The sequence below is a fragment of the Antechinus flavipes genome, chromosome 2 (genome assembly GCF_016432865.1).
Source record: "Antechinus flavipes isolate AdamAnt ecotype Samford, QLD, Australia chromosome 2, AdamAnt_v2, whole genome shotgun sequence".
NCBI lineage: Eukaryota > Metazoa > Chordata > Mammalia > Dasyuromorphia > Dasyuridae > Antechinus > Antechinus flavipes.
In genome coordinates, this window is record NC_067399.1 from 602,391,130 (window position 1) to 602,416,051 (window position 24,922).

The 24,922-nt window shown below is 34.5% G+C and overlaps 1 protein-coding gene across 6 annotated transcripts in view; it reads right to left on the reverse strand.

Moving 5' to 3' along the window:
* FGFR2 (fibroblast growth factor receptor 2) overlaps positions 1 to 24,922 on the reverse strand; it is a 115,282-nt gene that overhangs the window by 68,046 nt on the left and 22,314 nt on the right. For 2 of the 6 annotated variants that reach the window (XM_051981558.1, XM_051981557.1), the window contains exons 3-5: positions 12,500 to 12,766; positions 10,812 to 10,886; positions 382 to 551 (exon numbers count right to left, since the gene is read on the reverse strand). In XM_051981558.1, coding sequence (XP_051837518.1) covers positions 382 to 551; positions 10,812 to 10,886; positions 12,500 to 12,766 — 512 coding nt within the window. The remainder of the gene's footprint in view (positions 1 to 381; positions 552 to 10,811; positions 10,887 to 12,499; positions 12,767 to 24,922) is intronic. The other 4 variants (XM_051981560.1, XM_051981559.1, XM_051981562.1 and 1 more) reach the window with 2 other exon arrangements.

A 24,922-nucleotide genomic window follows, 5' to 3' on the forward strand; every position in this document is an offset into this window, starting at 1 on the left:
ATCTGTAGAGTTTGAATTTGGGTTGGGAGTCAATGTTTAGGGGTTGTGGGAATTAAGCATGTACAGCAAATAAAATACATAGCACATTTTGCAAACTTTACAGCAGTATAGGTCATCAATTCCCATTATTCTCATCAGACAGAAATGGAGATGTGTGAACTGAGGTTTTGGTTTTTTGGAGTCACCGAATTTTCCTGTTCTAACTCACTTTGATACTTATGTGCCCCCCAAAAAGTACTGGAATCTTAATCCAAACCAAAAAAAAACTACAATTAATTTTTCAAAACTAAAGAAAAACTGATAGAAGAGGGGAGGTTATACTCACAAATATATTCTTTGTTACTTGTACAAAAGCACAAACAATAAACAAAGATTAATTACCTTATATCCACCAATTCGATGCTCTTGCTTGAATTCTTTTCCATTCTTTAACCATCTCATACTTGGTACTGGGTTTCCTCCAGCAGGACAACGAAATTTCACTGTATTAGCTGCTGGAACAGCATGTAATCGTTTTTCCATCTTCTCTGTATGGGTCCAATATGGTGCTCCTATTTCCAAAAATAATCATAAAAAATATTCCTCATCAACTATACTGAAAACTCTATCAAAAAATGTAACTCACCTACAAATGTCTTAATATTTATGAAATCTTTTTAAAAATGAAAAACAATTTTGTGATATTTACCTTAGGAAAGAATTTTCAAAAATCTACTCAACACAATAAAAGAGAATCATCTCTAGTTACATCATTTATTGGTTTAAAGCACATTTCAAAATACTTGTTTCCAAGATTTTTTTTCTTCTATTGCCAAAAAGACATTTTGAGTTCAAGTATCAATCCATCAACCAATCAATCAAACAAATATTATATGCCACATGCTGTGTTAAGTGCAGTAGATACCAAGGAAAAGTAATAAAATAGTCCACACCCTCAAGGAGCTTATATTCAAATGGAGAAGACAACATATATATATAGTTATTGTCAAGATATATAGAAAATAGATGCAAAGGAAGAAGACACTATTAGAAAGGAACTAGAAAATCAGTACTTCAAAGGAGAAGGCAATAGTAGCTAGGAGAAGGAGGAGAGGTTTCTTGCAGAAGATAACTTTTGAGCAAAGACTTGAAGGAAGTCAAGAGATTCTAAGAGGCAGAAAATATTTTATATGACATAATTCATGTACAGTGATGCAACATATATAATTGCAAATGAGATCTTTATCTAGCACCTGTTAAATACAAAATCAAAAAATGATCAATGTATTCAACTTTCTGCTAAAGACATATGATCATTCAACAAATTATTTTTGAAACCCCCCAACTTGTAATTGCTTTTTGATTAGACCAATTTGAATATTATTTCAATAAAAATAAAAGCATTTTAGCACACTGAGCTTTCTTTTTTTCTAGTTATAAAATTAAAGCTAAGTCCTTCATGTCTAATAATAATAGATTAAAAGTAGGTTTTATTTTAATACATTTAAGTAATCCCATCACCATAGCCACCATGAACAAATGCCTTTCATGAGGAAATGTATGATAGTGCAAGCTTTGGCCAATGCCATGTAATACTGCTTTTAATATTACCTGCAACTGTTTTTTTTATATTTTCATATTGTTATTTACCTTTTTTATCTGTTTATACCTTATTTCATCAATATAGATTCTTTGAAGACAGGGGCTAATTCATACTTCCCTATACCCCAAAGACTCTTCTCTTATTTGCTTCCCTATGTCAACTTCTTCCTACATTCATAGTAGAGAACCAACAAATGTTTGTTATTGCTACTGAAAAGAATATGAGTGATCTGCAGTGTATATAGCCCCAGTTAGTAAATGGGAGTCAGTTGAAGTCCAATATTAAATACACAAGGGCTTACCCAGGAACAATGATGGCAGTAGGTAAAGAGCTCTTCTCTGAGTTATGTCTTGTTCTATGTAGATGGTTGTGCAATGATTACCTGAACATTCTTATCATTCCTCTGCTTCAAGATCAGGAAACATTCAGTATTCAAAATGCCATATTTCACTATTGCTCTTGAAATGTGGCATAAATAATATTTATTTATATGGGTTTTTTTTTACATATATCTTCTTCTCTATCTCTATCTATATCTATCTATCTATCTATCTATCTATGTGTATATATATATATATATATATATATATATATATATTTGTGAACATTATGTATGTCTTACCCATTGTTTGTTTGGTTTCTTGTACTCAAAAGCAAGTGATAATTGAATTGATTTTTTTCCCTATTGAAAACTCTTTGACTCTGGGTTTTGGATGTTCCCCTGGTACTGCATATCTCAAGAGCTGATCAAAGGGTATTAAATTACTATTTATTACAAGGATCTAGGGGCTTCAAGAGTACAATGAAACAATTCCATTGATTTATCATTTTAGGAACCTTATTTATTTTCTATTTACAAATTCTTCTTCATCTCTATTTTTTTATCTTTTTTATTAGCAAGGGTAGCCATCCTGATCTCAAACCTTCTTCATCTCTAGACCAATAAAGATCTCAATATTTGGAGGAGAGGTTATTGCAAGAATGAAATGAATAATTTTTTAAATCTACCAGAATGGAAGAACAATGGTCTCAGTGCTAATAATTTGAATGTACAGAATCCCTTTCCTTGAATTAGTAAAATTCACAAGGTTGTTCTCTCACTGGACTTCAGTTACTATGGAGTTGCTCCTTCAAAAGGTTTGCCTATTAAGAATATGCTAAAATAGTACCCTGCTCAAAAAGCTCTAGAATCTTCAGTAAAAATGGCTACATGATAAGAACTTTATCATTGCATAAAATAATGGTTCATAATCACTGCAATCACTGTAAATTGTGCTTGAACCATACATGCAAAGGATGTCTATATAGACCCTAGTAATGCATTCCTTTGTGTTGGCACTCAAGAGATGATTTAAGGACCAGGTTGAAAGAATTCCTTTGGAACTCCTGGCAGGAAGCCATTGCCCTAGAGTAAAATTTCAAATACCATCTAAACTGTACCCATAAAATCTGTTCATGCAAAACAGACATTTATATGTATCCATTGCATATGTGTAACATACTCCACTTATAATCTTAGAGACAGTAATTTTTCTTGGGATAGGGGGTAGAGAATAATACAAAATATGATCAAGGAAATGGAAACTGTAATCAAAATGTTAACCTCCCCCCACTCCCAGCAACTTGAAATTCATGACTTAATTCAAAGTGATTACAAACTAACTTACTCAAATTTTCATAAGATGATACTTAGCATAGGAAGGGGTTTGTCAAGATGAGCTAGTCCAAAACCCTTATTTTAAAGAAGGGAAAACTGGGACTCACCTAGGGTCAAAAGATTTCTACCCCAAGTTCACACAGGTAAAAAAAGTAGACTCAGGAAATACACTTTAGTAGAAAGAGAGGAAGCCTACAGCTCAAGACGTCAGCAGTTACATCAAGGACATGAACTATAAACTTCTTTTCCTTGTCAAATCCAATGCCTTCTTTCCTTCTACACATGATTCTAAAGCACTGTGGAAACAGAGAAACTAAACCCTGAATTTTTGGTGATTCAAGTGCCTCAACAATTCACAAAGATAGAGCCACAATGCCTTTTACACAGTCAGATCCAAACAATCAGATTCTGACCCTACCAGAGAGATTACTTTAAATGTGATCCTCCTACAAAGAACATGCAAATTTATAAAAACTATATTTTTTCTCATAAGGTTTTTTTCCTTCAGATGTCAAAGCTCACTGGCTTTTTACAAGTAAGATACCAAGAGAAGGGAAGCATTTGATCATTTTGCAATGCCTCCTTCCTGAAATAAATCAGATTAATGTGGAATTTTTAGTACTCTAAGGGTCCAGAAAAATAATTGTATTTTAAGCTTAGCCATGGTTTCCTTTCCTTCATTAGCAGCCTAATACTCCACTATAAACTCTTTCATTCTTCAAATATTTATAGCAATTCTTGTAGTCAACCCATGCAAAAATCCAGGGGGCCCTCCACTGAATTAAAGTACAGCTGGGAAAAAAACAGAACAGATCCCTTAACTAGCTCTTTTTTTCTAACTAAAGAAAATGGTTCACAACTAAGTCATGGGCACAGTGTATTTAAGTGATTTTTTTTTACTTTATAAAAAAGCAACTTGATTTGAAAGTCAATGAATTATAAAAGCATTAATGATTTTCAATAGTAGATTAAAAGAAAAAACTTCCATAGTAGGTTCTCATATATTGATTGACAGATATACCTGTTAAAATGAAAATAGACTAAGAAAATGACAGTTTGTTTGAAATGAACCATAAGCATCTTTTATAGTATTGCTTTCCCTAAGTTAATAGTACCTTCATGAGGTAAGGGTATTCTGAATTCATTTAGCAGGAGAAAAGAGAGTATAAATTTACAACAACAATCTATAATTTCACAAGTATAGAAATCCCCTCCTCTAATATAGATAAAACCAGAATATCAGATAACTTTGTAATTTTTCTAAGATTCTTCAGAGAAGTTAAATATTTTGTCCATCATCAAAGAGCCACACCACTCTCATAATTTATCAGGAATAAGGCCTAGACTTATAATTTCATTAATAGAAGGAACACAAAGAAGAGACAGGTAGGCACATCCTTTATGACTTACTGCCTCAAAATTGTCCAGAGCAGTAAAATAGCAATGGGCTTTCCCAAGGTCACCCATCCAATGTGTATTGGAGGTGAAACTTTTGAACTCAGGTCTTCCTGGCTCCAAAGCTAGTTCCTTCTCCACTTAACCACACTGCTTCTTATATAATATGAAATTAAAAATGTATAATAAGGCATTTGGTAGTTCAAAATCATGTTCTTTTGACCATTAAAATAATAATGATAAAGTTAAAAAAACACATATAAAAGTAGTTAATATCCTTATCTATATTCAGTCCATTGATATCTTTTGCATCAACAGGAATGTGTGACATTAGGTTTTGTTTTTAGGTCCCATAGCAAAAACCTTCCTAAAATTCAGCTTCTTAAACACACATATTTGGATACACCACAGGCCAAAACAGCCTTTGAAACATAACAATTACATATAATAAAAACCTGCCATTACATGGTTGGCCTGTGATGCAAGGTTCGGTTCAATCATTCAGCGCCAGTTATATATATATAATATATATATATTTTTTTTTCCTGACCTATAAAATAAAACATGTACTTACACATAATAAGTGTATAGGCCATTGTGACTGCCTCGACAGTATACCCTTACATACTGGGCAATCCTGCATTTTAGTTTTTATATTCTACCCTAAGGAATCAGCTTGTCTACTAGACTCAGCATAGAGGGATGGGGAAAAGCCTAGTAGTTTATACCAAAATGCAGGTTCAGAGAATGTTAAGTCTGTAAAAGGCCAAAGGGATTTTCTATTCCCACACCCATATTTTACAGATAAAGTCCAAAAAAGGCTAAAGGGAGATCTTACAAGTCTAGTTAGTTATAGAACTGGAATTAGGAAAACGGAGGCAGCAGGATGAAATGGGCAGACCACTGAATATGGACACGTATTCCAGTTCCACTAATTGAAGGTTTTTTGGGCAAATCACTGAACCTCAAATTCCAGCACATAGCACGATGCCTGGGACATAGCAGGGGCTTAATAAAAACCTGTTGATTGATTGATTGGTTTCTACTATAAAACAAAGAGGTCAGACTAAATGATGTTTAATGTCTCTTCCAGCTTGAAATTCTATGCTCTCCTGACTCCCTGCCCAGTGCTCTTCCACCAATCCACACTGCCCCATGAACTCTCCCAGGGTAATTAAGTCAAAACTTCCAGATTTATGTCTGCTATACGTCAATGTCTGCCAACTCCTTTTCTTCAATTGATGCAAAAAAACAAAAACAAAAACAAAAAAGTCACAAATCTCCGTTTCTGGATCAAGTTCTCAAACTCCCAGCAACATCACCAATTCTTCTGTGTTTAGCAAAGTTCATAATGAAGCCATTTTAAAATTTTGCAATAATTGGTACATGAGAATCCTTTGGTTCGTAAGGAAAACTCATTCCTTGTGAGTTAGCCACATGCTTTCAAGATTGATCAGTTATCTTCATACCCATCTCTACACAGGAAGAGCAGGAAGAAGCAAGAACACAGCACATACAGTGAGTTATATCTTGTTTTAGAAGACTACTTTTAAAATATCTTGCTCGTCAGTGAGATGTGATTAAAGATGCATTAAAACTAATCAATTAAGTTTTTTTTTCTCTGTGAAGTATAATAAAGCAATTTGCCCACTAATTCCCCCTAGGGACTTATCAATGTCTGCCCCCATAGGGAAAAATCTACAAGTTATTTCTTCAGTGTGATTAAAAGTGATGACTACAATAAAGGACACTAATGTCTATTCATTTACATTAACTTCATCAATGAGCTTTCTCATGAAACAATAAAACAAAATGTTAATTATGTCACAAATTTCAAATAATATTGTGCCATATTTTTAAAAGAAAAAGTAGACATTATTAAGAAATTCATAACCAAGTTAATATCTCAATTAGCAAAAAGTTGTCTGAATATATTGTCTGAATAATTAAATGATTGACCAATGAAATACAATTGGGATCTCAATATAGATTTTGGATCTATCTTATTCATAAACAAAAACAAAAACAAATCCTTTCCCTCGTCTTTCTTGACTGGTAGTAGTTACAGCAACCTAAAAGTAAGCTAAAAATGAAAAACTTTGTTCCTCAGTGATACTCTAAAGAAGCTCAAAGGACTGACATTTCCATATTTACAGCATTATTCCTTGGTGTTTAGGCAGCCAATTTTAGTTTTTGTCAATTATGTCCTTAAAAAACGAAGCCTCGGACCTTTTGGAAATACTAATCACTTAAACAAAAACTGGAAGTAATAAAAAAAATCATTCTCAGATAACCATATGAAACAAACGAGAAAGAATGTTTCCTTGTTTGCTGATGGGTAACCTATTAAGATACCTAGCTCATTATAAAAGATGAACATTTTTTTTAGGAGTCATCCTTTCAAAAAGCACAAAATGAACCCTGAACTTCCCAATCTTTTTAATTTTATATATTTCAGAAATCAGTAAATGAAATTGTGAGTTTCAGGCCAAAAGATTCTGTTCCAGCATATACAGAAAGAATGATTTTCTGGCAGAAAATATGGTAATGACATCACAGGGTTGAGAGAGAGAGAGAGAGAGAGAGAGAGAGAGAGAGAGAGAGAGAGAGAGAGAGAAACTAGTTAAGATATGAAGTCATAAACTATTGAACAGCTAGAAAAAGACCTAAGAATGCCCTTATCCTTTACACTACAACAGTGATTTAAAAATAAATTGGGCAATCAACGTAACCTGTTTCATATGATGAACACAAATCTGAACATTGTTATTTCTGCAAAGAACAGACTTGCCATAAATATTTCTTCTGTTCAATTATAATTTCCTATAAGAATAGTTTAAATCATTCAAGACTATTGAACTTGTGTACAAAATTAAAATCCCATCAAGAATTTGACTTTTGTTATGAGAGTGAGGAGTTTCGATTAAGATATTGTTCCAATGATGAGACATTAGAGTGCACAGATGATACTTGGTTCTTAAGGATAAAGGAACATAATATCTAACAGGTTTTCTTAAGAAAAATTTTACATACAGGCTTACTAATGAACTATAGGTCAATCACTCTAGGTTCAGCCTAAATTTATAGTGCAGCATCACATGGCCTAGTGATGAATTTTTTGACCATAACAATTCTCAGAGAAATTCCCTAATTCTCTAAGCTCACATCAACAAAATCAAAGATCCCTGAAGAGATAACCATGATAATGGAATCTAATTCAATGACTGAGATGTTTTGTTATTAAGGAATTGTCTTAGTTAGTGAATATGAGTTCTGAATATCACAGAGCAGAGATCATTCAGGATCCTTGAAGGCCAAACTGTAGAAGGTCCTTTGAAAGCAGTAAGCGCTCAACTATAAGCCTGAAAATGGATTGTTCCAAGGATCAGGCTAGGTACACAGTTGCATCACCAGGTTTTCTAGAAAGAGATGAATTTTTTGTTCATAGGACTTCAGAAAGATCATAGACGCTCTACTAAAGCACCTACAACTTAATAGAAATCTGCACTTGTAAAGAAAAGGAATGCCCACATCGTTGAAATCTTCACAACCCTCAAAAGTTATAAACTTTTTTACATCAGGAACTGTTTCATTTTTTTCTGTGTCTCTCCAGTGCGCACAGATTGACTGATCTATGAGATTTTTTTAAATAAGTATCTGGCAAATGTGCTTTTTAAATTTTTTGAAGTCATTTGTAAAGATTCTTTTAATAACAAACTGCTTTCATCAATAGTTATATTGCTATCACCATATTTGGACTCTTGATACTGTTATCCTTGATGTAGCAAGTATGCTTTTAAAAGATATATTATTCTCTCTGAAAGAAACTCAGACTTTGAAATAAAATTCTACTAGGCAGACATTCTTTATCCTTGATTGTCTTCTCTAATAATTAAACTAGATTATACTAGATAGCCTTCTCTGATAATTAAACATCTAAAGGACTTTAAATGGACTTAATATGATAATAAGAAGAGAAAATATTACACAATATTCAAACCTGAAGGTAAACTACTGAGTTTCAGTTCATCCATCAAAAAGGAAGCCAAATGATTCCTATATCAAGATTTCACTGTCTCATTTCATCTATATAGGAAAGAGGAGGAAAAAACAAAACTGGATGTATTTTCAAACAATTCAAAAATTTCCAAGAATTCAATTGGGGTGCCTGGGTGTATCCTGGTGTCCAAAAATGTAAGGAATTATGCCTTTTCTGTGGCTTTCATTATTAATTAGGAGGTGCATTGGCCACTGAAAGTGCTGAAAATCTATTTTAATGGCAACATCATTTTCCCGGTCTTGTCAATTATCCTTGCTATCACATTCCTTTGTCAGTATAGCCTACAGCTGCTCAATCTCAAACACTTCAGACTGCACCTGTGAATCAGGCTGGTTAATCACACTAGCAGATGGCAGGGGCCAAATAGTCAGCTAAAAACTTATATCATCTTAAATAGCACCTCAAGCACAAAACATGAGAATTTGCATACAACAATGTCTAACTTACAACTACCTAACACCAGTGCCCACCAACCAAGCAGGTCCATTTCATAAACATATCCAGTAGTAACTTTCAATAACATCATTTGCAAGAAAAATAAATAGTTCAATAAACACTATAATATAAATCATTCTATTTAATAGAATTCTCTACCAACTAGGTCTTTTAGCATCAATCATATGATAATTGATGGTCATAATGATGACTTTAAAGAACTAAAAAATACTGATATGTCTCATAAATTGATCAAAGGTGGGTTCCATGCCTTCAAAATGGTATTAGTGCTCATTGTTCTTAATTATATTCTACTTATTAAAAAATTGACAATCCTGAATATGTGAAAATGTCCTATCAAGCTAAATATGATTAATCCGACTCTATCCCCTATAGAACAGTTTATTGTATTTGATTTTGATTTATCTTAAGAATCTAACATGCTAATAAGTACAAAGATTTCAATGTTATGCTTTAATTTTATATTTTGTTTTTTAAATTGAGTCTAGGTCTTTCTAACTCCTAAGCCTGCTCCCTATCCAGTACACCATACTTTAATTAATTTTATTGTAATTCAGAACCATGGTCATAATATTATAGTACTGCATTATAGGCATGGTTTTTTGAAAAGCTTGAATGAACAGATGGGGTTCCAAAAAGTTTCTGTTAAGAAAAAAAATTGATTTAATTTTATGTTATGCTTTTTGCCTTTATAAAGAAAACAGAAAGAATAATTATCTTTTGTAATTTTCTGTATCTTTTGTAAACCTGTAGTTGAAGGTACTCTTGATTGTACAATAGATTAAATTATTACACATCCCTTATATAAGGAATCTATCTTGAGTACCAGGGCTATTTCCCCTGATTTTTTCAAATGCTCTCTATCTCTGTTCTTTTTTATTCTCATTTTGTATTGAATATAACCTTAAAACTATCTTTTAAGAAAATGGAGTAAAATTATTAAAAATAAAACCAAATAGATTAAATTATTATGCTACTAATATTTCTAAAGTATGTTAAATTTAAAGTAAGCAGGGGAAAATTTAGCTGTCTAGTTTTTAAAATGTTTTCATGTTGCCATGGAAAAAAATCAAATTTTATCTATTTATCTCTCCCCTTCCAAGTTAATCTATTTATATCCACTTTTAAACAAAGGTGCTTCTAACATGGACTAGTTGTGTGACCCTGTGTAAGTAATTTAACCTTCAGTGCCCCAAGCAACTGTCTAAAACTTTAAAGCAGGTGCTAATACACATGTTGGGAGAGTAAGAGAGGGTTGACTTGCTTTTAGTTCCCTATATCCAATGAAATACAAGTTAAGTATAAAATAAGCCCCAATTACAACAAAGATCAGTGATAACCCCATATTTTTTCATGCTTTCTTTTGCTTTCTTGCTTAGTGAGACTTCAAATACACAAAGTCATAGAAAAGAAGGAATTAAACAGCAGAAAGACGAGGGGTTTTCATAGGAAGGAAAATAGCTACTCACACCAAAAGAAAGGACAAACGAGAGAGAAAGGTAGACAACACACTTAGTTTATTTTCAAGTTTCAAAGTCAAGAAAACAGATATACAGTTGGGGAAAGGACACTGTGGATGTTAACAGTTGGTATTAAGAAAGGTTAGAATCATGCTTTTCCCACGTGACTGTAGTCACCTCCAGAGGTTTGTTGTTACTTACGCATGTTATTGTTATCATTGACAAAATCCTCAGAGCCTTCATTGTCATCTTCATCATCTCCTGAGGCAATTGCATCTGTAGTCAAAAGAACATGTTTACCTATACATTTTTATCTAGTAACATGTCAGAATTTTCTACATTTTATATCCTTGAGGGTCAAAAGAAATAGCAAAAAAACAAACCAAAAAAAAAAAAAAAAAACCTAATACAGAGTAGTGATGAAGGATTTAAATTTTCTATTTGTAATATCACTTAGTCTACATTATGAGCTTTGATTTTCTCTAATTTTATTCAACTCAAAAACTTTCCTCATCTATAACATAAAGATATTAGTATTTATACTGGTCTATAGATTTGTTTGGAGAAAAGAACTTTGCCAACCTCAAAGTTCTATATAAGTATGAATTACTATAATAGAGTAATACAAAGAGATTTTAAGAATCAAATAGTATTAAAATATGTTGATAATTTATGAATAATATAAAATTGACTTTTAGATGATGGTTACTTTCTTAGGAAAGTATTAAGGTAATAGTCTCTAATAAAATAATGTTCTATTTGCAACCCTCACACCACTTAATAAGAAAACAATACTTAATAATGAGTTGATTTGAAAACCCATACTTTAAGTGTTCATAAACTTTTGGGTTTCTTTTCTGTACTTATATTCTATTTTGCATTAAGCTGTTTGTAAACATCTTATCTATCTTTTAAATTATAAAATCTTTGAGGACAGTCTTATTTATCTTTATTTCTAGGTCTCTCAGAGTCCAGCAAAGTCCTTTGTCCATAGTAGATGCTTTTGAGTGTTTGTTGAATTGAATTGAACTGAACTAGATTCCTGTTCAGATTCCTGAACAAGGAAAATCATCTAGAAGTTAAGAATTTCTAAAGTAGATATATTTCTAAACTATACTTTAAAAACCAGGAATGGCAATTATTTAAATTACATATATAAATGTGTGTGCTTATGGATATAAACATTTATAAAGTTATATAAATATATACGTATATGTATATGTGTTACATGTGTGCATATATATATATATGTACATATATTTTTTCAAGACCATCCATTTTCAGATGAATGCTTTTATGAATGTATGTGTATAAGTGTATATGTGTATATACCTATATACACATATGTATGTATATATGTATATATGTAGTGGGATGAGTATATACATATGCCTCTACATACATATATCATGGCATTCATGTGAAAATGGTTGGTCTTGAGGAACTTACTTAGTGTGCATGAACTTAATAATTTTAAAAGAATTTTCTCTTTGGAAAAAGCTGTTCATAAAAGCTTAAATGTTTCACACATAATCCCCCTTGTCTAGCCTTTTTTGAATGTGGAAATGTTTATGCTGCTAATGATTTTTATAACAGAAAATTCTTAATTAATTTTTTACATGTTGACTGCTCCATTCTATTCAATTCACCAAACACTGGTCAGGCACCTACTATGCTGAAGACACTGTGTTTATCACACTGAAGTACTTCAAAACAGGATTATCAAAAACCTGTCAAGCTGTATATGTACACAGTTTCTAATTACCAAAGATCTCACTGAGATCTGACTTTGCTCCTTCCTCAATGAAATTTTACAGCAAAGTTGTCTATGTGTGTGTGTGTGTGTGTGTGTGTTTTTTAAAACATCATCTAAGGTTCAACTCACTCACCTGTAACATTGACCATGAAGTACAAGGTTTCACTGTCTATAGTCCTAGCAGCAGTGCAAGCATAGAGGCCGGAATCTCTAGGAATGGCGCCTTTAATCTGCAAGTATTCCCCAAAAAGAACTGTCCTATTGTTGGGCCCCAATTGTACCCCATCCTTAGTCCAACTGATCATGATGGCGTCTTTCAACGGGCAGCGCAACTCAAGGGGCTCTCCTGGCAGAACAGCATATACATCTGGCTGAGAAATTTGGTATTTGGTTGGCGGCTCTGCAAAAGTGGGAGAAAGGAGATAGAAAGAAGAAGGAGGGAAAGGAGAGAATTTCCAACAAAGGTCAGTGGAGGCCCGTGTCATCCCAAGAGTTGTGATTATTGTCTTGCTAATTCCCACCGGCTGTCAATCAGACTGCCTCTCCCAGCATCCCACAGGAGTCAAAGTTAGAAAATAGTCCATCAAATAGTAGATTTATTATTTAAAGTGTGAACCCAAAGAAAGAACCCAGCAGAAGCAGTTCTGACTACAGTTCCCTCATGGTATGTTGATAGCCTTAAAAAAAAAAAGTTAATAAGGACACTGAATGAACATGGCAGTTGGTATATAATTAATGCAGTACCTGGACAAAGGTTATTGGAGGTTATCACCAAGCACTTTCAATTCTACAAAATGAAATTGTTACACATCTTTATTGAGAAGCAGAAGAGAATATCTGAGGGAGGGTTGGATTTGAAATCAAAAAATCTGGATTTAAATGGTGACTGCCAGATAGGTGGCAAGTGGATAGAGAGTTGAAACTAGTATCACAAGAGCTGAGTTCAAAAGTGGCCCCATTCTGTGCGACTCTGGGCAAATTATTTAACCTTTATTTTCTCAACCTTGCTTGTTTTATCTGTACAACAGGGATGATGTGAGGATAAAATGAGATGGTGTTTGTATGGAGCTTTGCAAACCTTAAAGCACTCTACATCAGTCATTATTGTTATTAACATTATTACTCCATGTAACTTTGAGAGAGTCATTTAATTTCCCTGGACTTCGGTTTTCTCATTTGTAAATTTAAGGAAGTGAACAAAGGCATCTCCCTTCTAGCCCTAAATCCATGAACCTATCATCAATGATGAGCCTAACCTGGGGGGAAAGCAATGGGAAAGCATATTTTATGCAATGAGCTTTGACAAGTGCTCAGTATGAATACCACGATTTGTGCCATGTATCCCGTGACAGGGAAAAAAACAATCACAGCTTTGAGAATGGATGCAAATTTGTTCAAGCATCACAAGGCGATTGCTGTTTCCAAATCCTCAATGAAAGCACAACACTATTTCAAAAGATTCAAATACACTCTCTTCATAGAGTCGGTTTCATTCCTAAAGGAACACAGCTGGCTCATGCGTGTCTCTTTATAAATCACCACGGTCATCATACATTTACTGAACCTTTGCCACATGTGTGTCCATTGTGTTAGTTTAAGGGGATGCATAATGTATACGTGGTACAGTGAGACTCCTAGACTTGAAGTCAGAGGAACTCTAGTTCTTGGCTCCGTTATTTCCTACTGGTGTGAGAGGGTCACAGTTGCTCAGGATCACAGTTTCCTCATTAGTAAAATGAGATGGTTGGACCAAATGGCACTGAAGATCCCTTTCTAAGTCCTGATCCTTTGTCTTCAAAGGATCAAGTTGGGGAGACAGAAAACATGGTTTAAAAGAGAAGAAACAACGGGGAGGAGGGAAAGTGGGGGGGGAGGGGTTATATCTCCTATGTGAAATAAAACTTGAGCTTCCAAATGATCCACTCAAGACTGTCTAAAACTTAAGAGAGGAAAGTATATTCCAGAAAGTTGCTTATAAATAAGATATTAGGATTGCATTATTTCAGAGCCTCCTCAAAGAAATTATAGCTGAATATATAATTATAATTTAGCTGAAAGTGGCAAATCCAAGATGATAGAGTAAAGGTAGAAATTGGCCCAATCTCTCCCCTAAACTGCTCCAAATTCCTTTAAATAATGACTCCATAATATAGCTGAAGTAGAAAGCTGGTAATAATAACCTAGTTCTGTGTCCTTCCTGAGAACATGATACAGTGTGCAGCAGTAAGAAAAAGAATAATATCTTTCCCATTTTATGGGTCCTGAAATAATTGAAATCTATCTTTGACTTCCTCCTGAACCTCTATTTCAGTATCCTCCTCCTCCTACCCTTTTACAGATTCTTCCCTTCCAGTCTCCCTCAAGATCCCTATACAGGATGTTAATTCTGTTATTTTAATTTGATTCAATTCCACAAACATTTATGAAGAAACTCTTATCTGTTGAGCATTATTAGGCCTGGCTTTTGAAGTTTTATTTATACTTATTTCTTCACTACCTAGGCCACCATTTCTTTGTTATCTGTCTCTTTCCTAATATATTTAAAACCTTCCCAATCCAGTCTCTATGTTGTACATTGTCGATTCTTTAATAATCTTTCTTTTATTGACCTAGAAATTGGGGGAAAAAAGTAACTTATTACTATGAGGTTCAATGGGTATGTTCATCAGACAAGATTTAATAAGCTGTGATAGAAATGGAAGCATATTCCAAAACCTTTGACTTGACTAAAACTCAAAAATACTAGAAATTTCTGCCTTTTTTTCCTCTAGGTAGGGAGAGAATATATAAAGGCAGTCCTCAAAACAGGCCATGCTAGAAAGAAAACCAGTAAATCAGGGCAGACTCAGAAAAGCTCTACTGGAAGAAAATCAAATGTTAGGAAAGAAAGTCTAAAGACCAATACAAACAGTAAACAATGAAGCTTGGTCCCCATGGCTTTATAAGTATTAAATGGACACAGCTGCAAACTCTGACAACCATAAAGGCCAATGACCATCACTGAGAATTCTGTGAAACTTTTTCCAAAGAAAGCAGAAATTGTTCCACATTAATGTAATGAGCACAGAGACAACTCCATGCAAGCCCTGCTCCGATGCTTCACGTGATATGGGGCGAACAAGTACAAGTTCTGACAGGTCCTGCAAAACTAGAAAGGTTTTGAATAAGGTACCAATGATGATCTGTATGTCTGTCATCAATCCACTGGGTTGAGTCAAGTTCAGAGGGCTAGTGACGTTTAAAGTCACAGCAATTCTTGAAGACTTTCTAATAAGTCATAAAGGACCTGTGATCTCCATTGTTAGAGAAAATAATATCTATAATTAAATCAGAGACAACTAAATAACACCAAATGCAAAAAAAAATTACCTATGAAAAAAAGGAAAGGAACTACAATTTGGATATATGAAGTCACAGAGATCAAGATCTTTCTTTTTTAGAGACATAAATAAGGAAAGATACCCATCGGTAAGGGTTTGGTAGAGAATTCTGATATTTAAGAAAAATAAAAGAAAATTGAAGAATGCCCAACTGTGACATAGATTGAGCTTTGTTCTCAAAAGATTGCAACTGTTGATGAAGACTTTGTCCTTCTTTAATGAAGTTAACTTTTATTTTAAAATCTATTAGAACTCAGTGGCTGTACCTCAAGGATTCACAGAAACTGGTAACACCATACATGTGAAGACAAAGGGCCGATATCACCCCAAAAAGTGCCCTAAACTGTTCCCTTTGGAAGGTCTTTGACTGAAAATCTTTATCCCTGAGAGTGAGCTCTGCTTCTTTCCCATGGCAATTAGGATTATTTATCAATCAATAAACAAGCAATTACTAAGTTCCAGGCAATGGATTGTGTGCTGGTAATACAAAGATAAAAATTAACTGCGTCTGTCCTCAATAGTCTATCAAGAATAGAAAGTATAAATAAAGTAGGTACTTAATAAATGCTTACTGATTGATTAGTACTACCTGAATCACTAAACCTGATTGTGTAAATATAAAGTAAGTAGTTAATAAATTCTTCTTTGTTGGGTGACTAGTCTGATTTTTCAGTCACAAAAATTGTTTTTACATAAGTCTATACTGTACAGATGATTAAAATTACCATATCCTTGAAAGTAATGTTTATTCAATATAATATATAAGACTAATACAACCAAAGGTCAAAGCTAATAATTTTCCTTATGTACATAATATTAAACTATAAAGTATCTCCAAGATAATAAAATAACTACCCCCAAATCAATACCTCATGACTTTGAAGTCCATGAAATGAAAACTCTATTAATAAATATTTAAAGCCTGTCACCACCTCATATTAAGAATTCTAAGAAATGTCTTCATTGCAGGTCAGCAACCTCTCTGGCCTTCAATATCCCTAACAGTGCTATCAATAACATTCATAGTCGACAGCAGGGTTTATAGCACAGGTGGAGAAGGAAATAAAAGAGAAGAAAGGGAAATGGATAGGGGGTAGGGGGTGGGAGTAGTAAGGTAGACAAGGATGAAAGGAAAGGAAAATGGAGATGAGATATAAAGAGAAGAAAAAGGAGAAAGAGTGCTTATTTTAGGGACTGGTCAGAGTGCCAATGACAACTGTCCCAGATGCCACTCAAGTGGACCATCGCCACAAGCTGCCTCCCCACACAGAAAGCACATCAAAGATCTGTCTGGTCAGGCTGCCAAGGCTGCACCAGGAGAGACTGAGATGGAATCTAAACATCTGGCTTTTTGGAAGAGACTTTCTCAGCACTGCTCCTACCCTTGAGACAATTGCATTGTGTTATTTTTTTTTCTGGGGTTCATCATTCCTCTATTTCTCTTAAACAAGTACATGCCTTCAGGGATCTCTGTCCATATTCCCTGCAACAATTTGGACTCTCGAGTCTTCTCTTTTTTCATCCTTTACTTTTCATCATTTACTTTAAAGACTAATATAGTTCCTACTTCCCTGAGAACATTAACATGATACCTGTTAAGTTTCTTCCCTGACTCAGAACATGTTTCCTTGACATAAACTAGACCAGACCGTTGCTTCTGAATCCACCAGACTTCAGGTGACTCTTTGTAAAATATGACAGCTTACATAGGGCAAAGTGTTCTCTGTGAAATTTAAACAATACCTTTTATAGTAATATTAACATTTCCTGGATTTATTTTTCTCCTGCTATAGTATACTTTTAACCTTTCAAAAGTAGAAAAAGTCTACAAGGAGTCTACAGTTTAACAATGCTTCCCTCATTTATTCATGCCAACACATAATGGGTGGATTGATACATGAGACAGGTGTTATATTATGTACCAAATGTTATTTCAGTAGCCTCCCACAGATGGAAAATATGTCTGCACAAAATAGAAATAAAAATTCAAAAAGCAAGAGGGCTGGAACAAACATTTCAGTATTTGACATTCTTTTTCAATATTACCTGAAATTGCTTAATAAATAAAGTGACAAATTGGACTTTATGGGAATAGGAGACATACTTTTTCCAACTGATTCCATAACCTTCTTGATGTATTATAAGATTTTGTTCTGTGGATTTATATCAGCATCGACTTAGCTAAAACCTCCAAACATCTTTGAAAAATCAAGAAGCATTAGTAATACAGGTATTATTTTTTGTTAAAATTCTATTTGTTGATCCATAAAAACACATTCAAGATTCTGATTTTTGTAGCAAATAACAACAATGTCCTCAGATTTACAAAGAAAGCATTTGTTCTCCTTTCCTTTAAAACTCTCCCCATTTCATTGTTATAGAATAGACTGTCCAACAATGGAAGAGAAGTCAGAAATCACTGAGTTTAGAGACCTCTTTTAACAGATGAGAGAGGGGAGATCCAATGAGCTTCCATAAGTTCCCTAAAGTAACACCAGAAATCAATGGTAGAAAAATGATGAAAACTCAGGTTTCACGATGCCAAATTTTCATTACTCCATTTTCACCTTACTATGCTTTCACCCCACTAATAAAACAGACAATTAATGCATTCATCCTAAACCCCTAAAGAAGCAAACAAGGTGGAATAAAACCTTCCAATGTGATTCTAGTCTCACTTCTAAGTCTGGAAGAGAAAAGCTATGGTTTTCATATATTTCCAGTGAATTCTTCACTAATATTATCAGGAGGATGTCTTTAGACAATTGAAATGGCTAAAGAGCATTTGGAAACAGTAAGCTATTTCAGGTAACACTGTGTTGCCAGACTAGACTATAGCAGCACTTCAGACTGTCACTTTTTATAATGTTTGCCCATAAACTTTTCCAATGTGGTTTTTGAAATAGTGCCCAAAAGCAAACAGAGAACAGATGGGAAACCAAAGTATTGTCCTATCCAATCGTTTCACAGAGTACGGACTACAGATTTTAACTGTTTAAAAAAAAAAAAAAAAAAAGGTTCTGCCAACGTGAAAACGGTATTGCATTCCTAAATGAAACTCATTCTAGTACTTTCCCCAGGAAGGTATGTTTTATGCTCTTAAAAATTACAGCCAAGAAGTGCATCACTTCTTCTGGTGGAGGTCGGTATGTCACATTGGACTTCAGTACATAACAGAGTAGACTTGTACTGAACTCGACCCCCTGTGATCAGCCTGCTTTCCCATCAACAAAGCAAATGCAGCAGCTCCCTTGTTCAGGTTCTGAGGTGTAAAAGAAAATGCCAGCGTGGCCCATGAACACAAAAGGCAAGCCTTGCGTGTTCGGCTGCTCTAAAACCCGGTTGGCTGCAAGATGAGCTGTCTACCTGCTGGCAATGGTTTCAGGTTCCTATGGGAGCTTTTAAGCATTCTGGACAAGATCAATACAGGTTTCTGGGACTTTTCTCCATGCACTCCTGGCATCTTGGATGGATGAGTTATACCAGACCTGCAGTTACCTTGGGCAAGGGAAATAAATAATTTGGAAATACCTAATTTCTTAATAAAAGAACCAGGAATTTTATATGTTAGATATGAAGCCAAATGTTTGACCTTCAAAATTATGGAAAGGGATAGCAGGTTTTGCTTATTTCTGCTTGAATGCAATCTTTATCTTCCCCCATTGTATCCCTAGTACTATCTCCTTTGGCTCACTTCAATAGGTGGGTGGTAAAGAAGAATTTTCACTAATCAATATTAAGAGTTTAGTATTAACTGAAATAATAGAGGACAATGCTTTTTCACAATGTTTCTATACCAAAATTTCCTGAAATCATTTACAAGCTTACACTGACATGCCATAGACAGAAATAGTCACCTGAAGTGGAACAAAGCAGATTTTTGGCAGCGTTAGGCCATTTAGAAATGCAAAGCATATAGGCAGCTTCTAACTGGTACAACAGACTCTTGGTCTTGGAATAAGAACAAGGTGATTCAAAGAACCACTTTTTGTCTTTGTCTCCCCAGCACCTAGTACCTGAGCCATAGTAGGTGTTTAACAAATGGCCAATTGGTTGATCAATTTGCTATCATTCTTAATGAACAGCATTAAAAGCAAACATTCTACTGCCTTGCACCACACAAAGTGGCAGAGAATCAAAAGTTATTCCAGCTGCAGTTATACAACTTCTACTCAAAAATTCTTAAAAGTCTATAAAAGTTCCCTCTTGACAACATGTGACTTGTCGTACAATATAAATCCAAACATCAGTCACAGAACTGGAGAGTCGGAAGGCTTCTTAGACAGCATGTGGTCTAATCCATAAATGAAAAGTCTTTAATGTAACAGAGCTGAGGACAAGTGGCTGCCCAGAGCCTACCTGAAGAACAATCTAATATATGACCAAGGCCCCAGAGCCTTCTCTTCTCCATAGTAAATATCTCTGGTCCCTTTAACGTGGTCCCTTTAACCAAGGAGTTCCTTTGAACAAGAATACTTTTCAGAAGCAGTATTTTACAGTAGAATAGCTAGGTTTCAACCCAGGTTCAAATCCCAGCTCCAACATTTTCCTAGCTGTGTATCTTTTGTCAAATCATCACATTTCTAATATCTCCTCATGTTTAAAAAAAGATATAACATTTGTATTAATTACCTTAACAGAGTTCTTAAAAATATAACTACACACTGCACTCAAACAACACTGACACAAAAACATGGGAGTGAATAATTCCTCAACTCAACAATTGTAATCAACTGGTCAATATCACAAAGAGCAATCAAATCAATAAAAGAAGGTAAGAAATCTAACAGGCTAAGACATTCTTTGTCAATTAGTTATTTGTAGTATCTTATAAATACAATCTGAGAGTCGAAAGGATCTCATCATCATAATATTTCAGACTTGGGGGGTGGGATGGAAACTAGAAGCCACACAATCCAAAATGCTCTTGAATAGAAATCCTTATTACATCTGCAAAAAAAAAAATGATCATTCAACTTTCACTTGAAGACATCTAGTAATGGGAAATTCCTACCCCCTAAGGCAGCCAGTTCCATCTGGGATAGCTCCATCCTTTGGGAAGTTTTTCTTCACATCAAATTGAAATGATTAAGGCAGATCTTGTTCATGTGGTGATAATATTTTTGGTTCAGCAAAGCAACATGTACCTGGAGATACTAAAAAGGGCTATTTTAGACATTTCTTAATACTCTTTGAGTTACTATTCACTGATAGCACCCAGATGATACAGTGGATAGAACACTAGACTTATAGTCAAGGATATCTGAGTTCAAATTCTGCCTCAGACACTCTCTATAACTTGACTCTGGGCAAGTCAATTACCTATTGTCTACCTTAGTTTCCACATCTGTAGGATAAAGACAATAGTAGTAATTATGTCAGGGTTGTTGTAAAGATCAAATGAATTAAAATATGTTAAAGTACTTCACAAAATTCAAAGTGCTTTATAAATGCTACTTATGTTTATTGTAAATAACACAACAGTGAATAACACTCCATAGCTGAATATTTTATTTATATATATAAACATATATATGATACATTATGCATACATTTGTATTATGTATATATGAATAGATACGTTGTTGCCAAGAAAAATGCAAAATGAATTTATTAAAAATTAAAATTTATAAAGATGTCCTTATGCCTAAAAAAATATAAGCTTAAAAGCTGCCCTTATGCCTTAAGAAAAGGACTAAATGATTAGAATGTTCTCTGAAGTTGTTCCTCATACTTTGACCTCAACTTACTTTTTATCTTTTCTTCTGGAAAATTGAAATAATTTACTAGTGCTATTCATCAAAAAAGACACAACAAATAGGAAAAGATTTATCCCAAGATGTGCTCTGACTGCTTTGCATCAGGCTACCTCTGCAAACAAACGGACATACAGATGTTTGGTTCTTTTCTGAAATATTCTGTACCTAGAAACTCCCAATCCCCATAAAAATAATGGGGAACTTGAGTGAACCCTACTACTTTCCTGTAAAATTCACAGTTCTAGCTGCACCATTGAAGTAGATAGAAGGAGAGACAGCCAGTCATCTAAGTGTTATCCATCCCTGAACCTGAGAGTGCCAGGTGCAAGGGCAATCTCTGTCAGGAAGGTCTTGAGCCTTTCTTAGGATCCCTTCCCTTCCTTTTCTTATGGTATAAAAACCAATACCTTTGAGACTTGGGGATTCCCTCAGCTGAAACTTAGAAGTGTCCTTTGTCCTAGACTCCTCTGCCTTTTTTCCTTTTTGGTTCAGCAAACTGCCCTACTCCTATGGCCCTACCCCTGAATGCCTTTAGTGTTGTCCAGATCCTCCTCCTCTATGTTAACACATGCTAATAACAGATTGTTGCTTTAAATATTTACCAGCCTACCTAACTCTTGTGAAAACCTCCCTAAATCCCACGACTACTGCAATAGACCAGAACATTAATCCTAAAAATCAGCATTTTAGGTCCAAGTCTAGCCTTTACTAACAAGCAAAATTTCCACTCAACCAACATGATGCAGGTATTGTTACACTGATGTTCACATACAAATTCCCTAGGTATTGGCAGCTTTGCTTGAGTAAGAACTTCAAATTTGAACTCTGTTCAAAAAACATTAACCCAAGAGACAGACCATTAGATTATTCTAGTCAGGAAATAGAAACTTGCACAACAAGTTATGTCAAATCAGCCAATATTCACCTTCCTCCAGTGTACAATGAAGAGTTTTGTGTACACAGCATGGTGTGATCCATGTGTTATACCATAAACCTAGTCATTTAGAGCCTCCTTCAGGAAAATAGACTTGCCAGGAATATCAGAGGATGTTAGTATTTCTTACTGTTTTAAGACATGGTGACATTTTCCTAAACTTCAGGGTCATTTTTAGGGGAAATGTGATATCAATAAACTGATACTATAAAAGGAGAAAAGAGATTTGCTTCTGAATTCTCAAAGCCTGGGTATGCATCCCAGCTGGGATTCACCATGGGAAAACAGACATATTACACATATGTATGTATACATATCTATATGTATATGTATATATATACATATATATAAATACATATTTTCACGTGTGTATACACACACAGGTACCTTTTTAGGTCTTTAAAATCAGGCTAGATGAGTTCTGAGATTCCTTCTAGCTCCAAATCTACGATCCTATGACCAGAACAGGAGTTGTATATTGCATGGCAGGGTTCAATGATAAAATGTTCATAGAATGAATTCACATAACTTGTACTGATCTTCTATTGACGCAGTCTGTGCATACAGTAGTTGCTTTGTAAAGGTGTTGCCATATTAAACAAATAACTTGCCCTTCATATGTGTCTTTACAGAGCACACACAGCATTTTCACAAACACTGCCTCCTTTGATTCTAGCAGTTTTGTGGAGTAGTTAAGACAGGTACTAAAATCTGCATTTTATAGATGAAGAAAGTGAAGTACAAGGGGAAGGACAAAGGGCATTGCCTGTGGTTAGAAAAGTGGTAAGTGCAAGAGCCTGAACTGGAATGGAGATGTTGGGTGTCCAAATAAGTGGCAAAATGATTGTCCCAAAAAAAGAAATTCACCAGAGTTTTCCAATGATTATCAAAACCACAAAAACCATATTCTTGAAGCTATTAGGTAAATCCTCGGTGGCCACACGTTTTGATAAGTATCCAAATTAGATATTTTGTTTGCAGACATCAGCAATCCATCAAAATTCAGTGTTGGGAAAAATAAATACCTTTCCCCTCCTTTTTTGCATCAGATCTGTGATTTCAGCAGCATAGAGATTTCCATCTGTTAATTCAGATCAGGTCCTGTTCTACAACAGAAGTATTTGGAAAGGGCAACTAAGCCACTTGCTTAGGGTCACATAGACAAAACACATCACAAGTGACACTTGAATGAATGAAACCATCTTTTTATCCACTCCATCAGCCTTAAAGAAGAAATAGTGCCATATAGCAGAGTAAGCCCTAAAGGTACCAGTAGGCTCAAATTCTGGTCTCATCATTTACTGAGATTTAACTCTAGCCCCTTTGAATTTCCTTTATTTGTTTTCCTTCTTCAGAATGTAAGCTCCTTGAGGGCAGCAACTGTCTTGCTTATACTGGTGTTTCCAATACTTGCAGTGTAAGCACTTATTACATGCTTGTTGATGACTTACCAACTTTGTGACCTTGAACAAATCCAAAACTCTAAATTTCACTTGTAAAAGGGGAGAGAAATACTTGTGCTGCCTAACTCGCAGAGTTGTTGTGAGAATCAAATAGCAAAATATATGTAAAGTGCGTAAGTACTGTAAAGAAGCATATAATTATAAGCAATCATCATAATTATTTCTAAAGAGTACTCGGCTTAAAACCCAGAAGACCTGTTTCAAAACCTGCCTGGGGCACTCACTAGCTGTGTGACCAAGGGAAATTCATCACCCTCATTTTTCTCATCTGTTATATGGGGGTAATGATACACTACCTCATTCACTTGGTTGTGAAGAAGGCACATTTATGCACTTTAAAGCATTATAGAAATATGAGCTATTTTACAGGGCTACATAAATTCTCCTAACAGATGCATAATAATCATAGTAATCAAAGAAACACAAAAATGTATTTCCTGACTCAATAGTATATACTTTTTTTCTTTAGGAATTCAGCAAAATTCATACATTATCCAGTAAAAAACAGATTACTATATTTGAGAGAGATACAAAAAAAACCATAGTTCCCACCATCTTCATTTCATAAATTCTAAACCATTTTTTTCTGCATCAGATTTTTCCATAATTTTTTCAGTATTGTTCTTAGGATCAAATGAGATGATACTCATAGTGTCTGGCACAGGGTAGGTACTTTATAAATGCTACTCTCCTACCCCTTCCTCAATACCTTCCATTCTATTCCCAGGTCACTTAGGTATTCTATAGTATAATGCAATTATAGTTAATAGACTTATTTTCTCAGTCACTTTTGCTATGTTTGGGATTTTTGCTTTTTTGTTGGAGGTGAGAGGAGAGTTTGGAGCAGACCAGTGAATTCAAAGGAAACTGAAGAAGGAAAAACTTCCTACCATGAAGATTAGCAACTTCTAGGCAATTTAGGATCTTAGAGACTTATCTGGGCAAGGAGGGGATAAGTATTTTGCTCAAGGTCACACAGCTGTTTTGCTTCCAAGATGACATTTGAACCCAGGTCTGTCA